This window comes from Gossypium hirsutum, chromosome A11 (genome assembly GCF_007990345.1).
Source record: "Gossypium hirsutum isolate 1008001.06 chromosome A11, Gossypium_hirsutum_v2.1, whole genome shotgun sequence".
Lineage (NCBI taxonomy): Eukaryota > Viridiplantae > Streptophyta > Magnoliopsida > Malvales > Malvaceae > Gossypium > Gossypium hirsutum.
Window position 1 is genome coordinate 114,253,847 of NC_053434.1, and position 7,659 is coordinate 114,261,505.

At 33.8% G+C, this 7,659-nt stretch overlaps 2 protein-coding genes across 2 annotated transcripts; both read left to right on the forward strand.

Annotated features, from left to right (window-relative positions):
* The first annotated feature begins 852 nt into the window (after positions 1–852).
* Positions 853–2,812, forward strand: LOC107942757 (probable serine/threonine-protein kinase PBL23). Its single transcript, XM_016876479.2, has 5 exons — positions 853–1,122; positions 1,465–1,637; positions 1,777–1,966; positions 2,068–2,459; positions 2,558–2,812. The coding sequence occupies exons 1-5, from the start codon at positions 999–1,001 to the stop codon at positions 2,810–2,812; spliced, it is 1,134 nt and encodes a 377-aa protein (XP_016731968.2). The 5' UTR covers positions 853–998.
* A 147-nt stretch (positions 2,813–2,959) lies between these two features.
* On the forward strand, positions 2,960–6,347 carry LOC107942751 (sm-like protein LSM8). The gene is made up of 6 exons (XM_016876470.2): positions 2,960–3,367; positions 4,555–4,624; positions 4,799–4,839; positions 4,986–5,060; positions 5,445–5,497; positions 6,142–6,347. The coding sequence occupies exons 2-6, from the start codon at positions 4,588–4,590 to the stop codon at positions 6,230–6,232; spliced, it is 297 nt and encodes a 98-aa protein (XP_016731959.1). The 5' UTR covers positions 2,960–3,367; positions 4,555–4,587; the 3' UTR covers positions 6,233–6,347.
* The last annotated feature ends 1,312 nt before the right edge of the window (positions 6,348–7,659 follow it).

Here is a 7,659-nt window from a genome sequence, read left to right on the forward strand (position 1 = left end):
CCAGAATTGTGTCACTAAGTTTTTTTGAGACACCAGCTAGTATCCTAGTTGTTAACTTTTGCTAATGGTGGGGACAAATAGGTAGAAAAGGTTGAACATCTAAACCAAAATGTAAAGCTTATTATGCAATAGAGAATGAAAAAAAAAACACTATTTGAACATTTATTGATTCTGTTCCTTTATTCTTCTGATCTTTGCTACACGTGCTTCTTCCTTTTAGAGTGATACTCAACACTATCAAAATTAGCAAACGGCAGGATTCATAAGTCAGCCACTACTATTCTACGAAATTACACAAATAGTACTGCATTTTAACAAGTGAATATCATTTCTTTAGTAGTGATCATCTTTTAATTAAGTCGTTTGACTTGCTTCCAGCCTTCTACATTGTCCAATGTCCATTTTCTGTTTTAAGCAGCCTGTATCATAAACATCCTTAATCTCTTATTCAAGTCAAACACGAATATTTTAAGAAAAATAAAGAACTAGGATAATGAGTCAACTAAATTAGTTTACAATGGACAAGTGTTACTATCCTAAGTCATAATCCTTAAAGAAAATTTTGGGGTCAGTTTATCATTTGTAGTTGGCTCATGAAATCAGTTTTTGGAACTGACCTGACAAGTGGAAAGACGAGAATAGAATGGAATGGAAATACAAGGAAAGAAAAGCTCATAATAGAAAAAAAAAAAAACCATTTTGACTCAAGAAATTTCTGATAATGAGAAAAGTAATCAACAAATGGGAAAAATATCTGTTAGCTTCTATGTTTAGCAAATGTGATGTAAAGTTATTTTTGGCTATCTGATTCAATGGAGTTTGGACAAGAGAAGAAGGAAAACAAAAAAAAAAAAAAAAATCATGAGACATTGTTCCTTGTGTCCTCCTGAGGAACCAAATAGATTTTGGTTACCTTCAGGAGTTAGGTTCCTTCCAATAGCTCAGCTGTTATTTGATTCAAGAATTTTGGTTGTCATCCTTACAAAAGGAAGACCAAAATGAACTGTTTTTCATGTTTCATGTCGGAGGAGACACTAACAAGAAGGTCATTACAGAAGAGCATCAAGGAATATCATGACACAAGAGTCTTGGCTTCGTTTGCCAATGTTTCCTTCAACAGTGGTACATTGTTTTACCCTGTAAAGCGTTTTAAATAGCAGTCATGTCATATTTATCGTAATTGCAGATGTAATAGATGTTTTTCGCTGTAAATACCTTAGATTTATATATTTCTTGTGTCAAAATGGTTCCCATGATAGATGCTAGCTATTGCATACCATGATCAGCTTCATTTCTGATATCCTTGGTCACCTTGTTTGGCCTTATAGAATTCGGGTGAGTATCAACAAGAGTATGTATCCTTATATTTAGAAGGTCATACATCTCTTATATCCGTATCAAAAATGTGTTGAATATAACTATCGAACATAATCGTAATATTCATGATTGAACTGTTTTTGACAGATAACAGCAAAAAGAGACTCATAGGCCAAGAAATAACAAAAGGGGGCAAAGGCAATGTAATTTTCAGATACCGTGAGATATGCACAGCCACTAACAACTTCAACCCTCGCAATCAAATTGGTGAAGGTGGCTTTGGTAGAGTCTATAAAGGACTTATTGAAAACTCAAATAAAGTACAACATTGAATCTTATCACTTTTTTCTGTGTTATTCCGTTTTAGATACGAGTGTCGAGTATTCTTACCATGTTTTTTCGAATTTTTTTACGTATTTGGAGGATCATACTTTCATGCTATTGTTCGATCATACTCAGGTTGTTGCTGTGAAGCAGCTTGATAAGAATGGATATCAAGGGAACAGAGAATTCCTGGTTGAGCTATTGATGTTGGTTCTACTTAAACATCCTAACCTTGTTGAATTGGTTGGATATTGCATAGAAGGGGATCAAAGGATTTTGGTCTATGAATACATGGCTAATGGCTCCTTGGAGGATCATCTTATAGGTATGCTCGCATTTTCCGGTTTTCTTTTATAGATATTGAAACTCGAACGGATCGGATTAAGGTTCGGGTACTTGAGTTGTTTGTAAATATATGTCTTTCAGATTTACCTCCAAACAAGATGCCATTGGATTGGAATACTAGAATCAAAATCGCGGTAGGAGCGGCTAAAGGCCTTGAATACATGCATGAAATAGCTAATCCTCAAGTGATATACCGAGACTTTAAAACATCAAACATATTACTAGACCAGGATTTCAATCCAAAGCTCTCTGATTTCGGACTTGCAAAGGTCAGTCCATCCGGAGATAATTCCCATGTATTCACCAGTGTTATCGGAACCTACGGATACTGTGCACCTGAATATATACAAATCGGCCAGATATCGACGAAATCCGATGTTTACAGCTTTGGGGTCGTGTTTTTGGAGCTCATCACAGGAAGAAGAGCGGTAGACAATTCAAGACCACCACGAGAAAGGAATCTTGTTTCTTGGGTAAGTATTGAATGTTTTAATCTGGAAGTTCGTTTCTTCCTACTCATATCTCTCGGCTTCTAACTCCGTTAGCACCGATTGTATCCTGTTTTATGAAGGCAAAACCTTTATTGAATCACAGAAAGAAGTTCGTATTATTGGCTGATCCATTGCTGGATGGAGATTATCCCATTAAGGGTCTCCACCACGCACTTACGGTTGCGGCAATGTGTCTGCAGGAAGAACCGTCCCTTCGGCCATTGATGAGTTACGTCGTAAGGTCCCTCGAGTGCTTAATTAAATACAATGAACCAGCAGAAGGGAAGAATATAAAGCATTATCAAATGGTGGACGAATCAAACTGCATCGTATAATATATTATTTATATATATATGAACGAAGTTGGATTCCTTTTTCTTTTCTAATATTTATGTTTAACATTTGCATTCAAAGCATCTAAAAATATGAATATAAAAATATAATTCTTTCAATCAAATATATAAACTTAAAACTTTAAATTAAAAAAATACAATTTCGAGCATAAATTATAAAAAAATTACATGTATAAAATTTGGTAATAATATAAATATTTTTAAGTGAAATTTCAATATTTGAGTTTAAATGAGAAAATTAGTGTTAATCCAATTTAATTCAATTTTATCCTAAAAAAAATTTTTAGCTCAAATTTATATTTAATCAAAATTTAATAATTATGGTATATGTGGAAAAAAAATTGGTATTTGATTAAAAAATGATTGAATATATTAATTATGGAATCTTGGAGCCTGCACACTACCAAATTTCAATGCGTTAGTTTCTTTATCATCCTTTTCCCCTCTCACTACCCTAACGCAGCCGACATACTTTGGAAAACCCGACCCAACAAATATTTGGTCCCTAACTCAACTCTGAAGCCGCTCCATTCCCAGGTTTGATGAGCTTCACTCTCGTAAATGTTTCTGTTTTGAAATTTTTGTTTGCATTTTTAATGATTTCTTTTTTTGCTTCTTAAAAGGTTATACTTTTTTGCCTAATTTTGAGTTGTTTAATCTGATGAAATATGAGATTTTGAGACTTGGGTTTTTTTAAATGAGTGATTTTGGAACCTAGGTTGATGTTGAAACTGCTTAATTCCTTTTGTTTTGATCATATTTAGTAATTTCTTGTTAGCTGCTACTTAGACTCTGTTCTTTAAAATATGTTCTATAAGTTCTAGGCTTAAATCAAGTGAATGCGTTTTTTTTTAATGTTATTCAATTTGAATCTACAGATATGGGTTGAATTGAAAGTAAAAAAACTCCTAAGATAAATTGAGAATCCTCTGTTAGCCTAGTTTGTTTGGGACTTTTGTTTTTGTGCCCATTTTTACATCTACATAACTCTCTTGAGAAGGACGTTTTACATCTAAAACTCTCTCCAACCAACAATTTAGAGCTAATACTGAGTTGGCACTTACGGAGCTTTCTATCCGAATGATCGATACTCTTGACTCTTTTTTTTTTTTTTTGAAATGCATTACATGTGTGATCACTTCAAGTCGTGTAACCAACAAAATATTGGATTCCAGTCCCATAGTCTTGTTGATGCGCAAATACGGGTTTGGTGGTTGATAGTGGTTCACCCAGAGGCCAAGAGCCGCAGGTGGTCTTCTAAGACATTGAGGGAGAGGAGCTCTTCAATTTCTATGGCTTTCTTGTGTTGAGAGAATGAAGGAAAATGAAAATGAATTTTTGAAAAAGTATAGCATTGAGAGATACAACAAGTCTCTAACCCTCACCTACTATTTGTCTCTTATATTTGGCTTCTTAAAGGAAACGAAAATGAATTTTTGAAAAAGTATAGCATTGAGAGATTTGAGTAGTTAAGTCTTAGGAATAGACTGAAATCTTGTGCTCAGTTTAGGTGGTAATGATGAACTCGAGTTTCGATGTATTTGTTGCTATGTTTATTTTCAACAAACTTTTGTATGTGAATCTTTGGTTCTTCTTTTAACATAAAGAATCATGTAGATTCTATGCCGGGATCTTATTCTTATTTTATTTTAATACGTTATATCTTCTTATCCTTGCTCGAACTTGTATTTGAGAATTTACATCTTCTTCCTCTTGTTATGCAGATATTGTAATTCACTGCTTTCAAAAGCATCGAAATGTCAACTGGCCCTGGGCTTGAGTCTCTTGTAGATCGTAAGCTTACTGTGATTACCCCCTTGTTTCTTGAGTGTTTTAAGCATAGCATCTAAAAGGCAAACAAACAGTTGGGCTGATTACACATTGACTTTCTAACACCTATCTGTTCCTTGTAGTCTTGATTGGCATTCTCATTATATACCCTGTCTAAATCATTTCCTTCATGTGCAGAGACTATCTCGGTCATTACCAATGACGGACGTAACATAGTGGTATGTTGAGGAATACTTTGTAGTTGCTATACAATTTTTAGTCTTGAGAATCTTTTTTCATTTGCCTAAGTTCAGATTCTCTTATTTTCAATGAGATCCTAACCAACACCATTGCTCCTCTGCTTTCTCTTCTCTGAAATGTACAGGGAGTTTTAAAAGGCTTTGATCAGGCTACAAATATCATTCTCGATGAATCTCATGAACGCGTATACTCCACCAAGGTTTGTGTCACATTTAACAACTTTCATTTTTATTTTTTTTACTATTTGTTCTTTAATCACTAGGCACCTAGTTTATTGCAGAAGTAAATGGTTTATTATTTTTATCATAATACGTTTGTGGAGTATTAATCTATATACGATAAACAACTTCTTTATCTTCCTTTGATCCTTTTTCTCTCATTTATTAATCTTCACCCCGATTATGTTTCTCGAACTCAGAAAAGGGTATGTGTTCAACACGGATATGCTAATAAGTTTAAAATTTCTACATATATTTGGAGGATATGCTTGGGTACATATATCCAAACCCTAAACCCTAAACATAATACAATCTGAACATTTTGTACAGCTTTCTTTTTTTTAATTCTAAGTTGAAATTTGCAGGAAGGTGTTCAGCAACTTGTGTTGGGCTTGTACATAATAAGAGGTGACAACATGTAAGATACCATTCAGCATCCTTTTCTATTCATTATTCCATATATAATTGCTACTATAAACTAACCTATATTACCCCGTCTTGGAGTTGAATATCATATAAAAATGTGTCCAATATGGATATGCCATTCTTCTTTTTTTCCATATATTTGAGAGATCATATCTTCATTATCCGTATTCGAATATATCAGACATAAATGTTGAATACGGATATTGAGGAAAACTAAGAGTCCGGATAATGGTAAATGTTGGTAGTAGAAGTCAGATTGCATTTTGGCTCCTATACTAAAAAAATAGGCAAATTAGTCCTTGTACATTAGACCAAAAGGCAAACTAATCCTTTTATTAAAATTCCATCTATTTTTACTGTTAAAAACGAGTCTTTGTATGTCAACATAAAGTAGTGTGTCATGTCATGTGTCACCGATTGTTCTGTCAGTCATGTAGTTTTTAATAATACAAAGGGAGGAAATTTTTAAAAGAAAGTACCGGTTTGCTCATTGGCCTAACGTACAGGGACTAATTTGCCTATTTTTTAGTAGTAGGTGCAAAATGCTATCTAACTCTTAATACACACAGGGGTTTCCATAGTATTTTTACCTTTAGATAACATAAATTATAAACTGTTGTCCTTTAATTATTGCAGAAGTGTTGTTGGTGAACTGGATGAAGAGCTGGATTCTGCACTCGACTTGTCAAACCTGAGAGCACATCCTTTGAAGCCAGTTATCCATTGATTGAACTGCTAAAAGTTGTAGAGTTATTTTTAAGGACAGCTTGTTGGATTAAATACCTTAAAAGAACCGAAATGTAATGAATGGTAATATCAATGTGTATTAAGTTTTGGATGCATTTCTATGTTATATTTTGTATGCCATTTGTTTTCCTTTTAAGCCTTCTGGTATAAGATGATGCTAAAAGAACTCATCACCATCATCAATGGCAGCCGCAATTTGATGATAACGACCAGAATCTGATGATCCTCCCCCAGTCTCCAATGAACTGACTGGAGAATCAGCATCATTGGTTAACAACACAGGCGCTCTGCAAATGGGGCATTAGAGTAGAGTGAGGGTGAAGCCACATATCAATGCATTCAATGTGGAAACCATGGCCGCACTCGGGCGAGTTCCTTCCAACATCATTATACTCGAACGGACTTAAACACGCGACACAGCCTAAGTTGTGTAATCATACTTGACGTTATGTTCATTCTGTTTGAAAATGAACAAGGGGATAGAAGAAATGAGAGGGATCGAGACCCTCGGAAGGGGAGGAGGTGGAGGCATTCTTGTCGAAGGAGAATGCGTTGAAATGGCGGAAGCAATCGTGGGGGAAGACGTGAAAAAAGAACGCAACAAGAAATTTAAGAAATTTATTTAAACAATATAAAAGCCCCAAACCCAAAACATAGTCCTACCCCAAATCAGTACAAAATGAACGATTGATTGATATGAAAATAAAAAAAAGAAGCTTTCACAATGCGTTTTAGCGTTACAACTTTCACTTGTTTTTATCACAAAACAGATTCCAATGGAAAATATATTGGAGAATTTTTCTTTAAGATCTCAGGAAGATGAAGAAAGAAGCAAGGTCAATTAATTGTTTGTTTTTTTTTTTTGGCTTTAGGAGATAAAATCAAACTTTTTAAAAAAAGTAATTAAGTTAAGGATCAAAATACTTTTTTGATGCGTTTCATCCGTTTAAGTATCCAATTGATTGCAAAAAACAGGAGTTTTTCTAAAAAAGTTTGAAGATCTTTTTGATGTATTTTGAAAGTTTAAGTATCCAATTGAGTGAAAAAAAAGAGACTTAATTACTTTTTCTGAAAAAGTTTGAGAACATTTTTTTACCATTAAGCCTTTTTCAATTTTAGAAAAAATAAATAAAATGATATTTATTATATTTTCCATGTCATTTTTTTATCAAACAAAAAAATGTGGACCAATGACGTTTTGCCATGTGGATTTTTAATCCACTCATTATGATATTAACAACCTGTTAGGGCATTGACAGGAATGACATTTTGGAGGCTTCAATTGATTGTTAATTTTGGATTGAGGGTCCAATTAATTGCATTTTTCAACTAGAAACTCAATTAATTTTCATGTTCTATTATAGTACCAATAGTTTCCAATGGCAATGCATATTGTAGATTCAAATA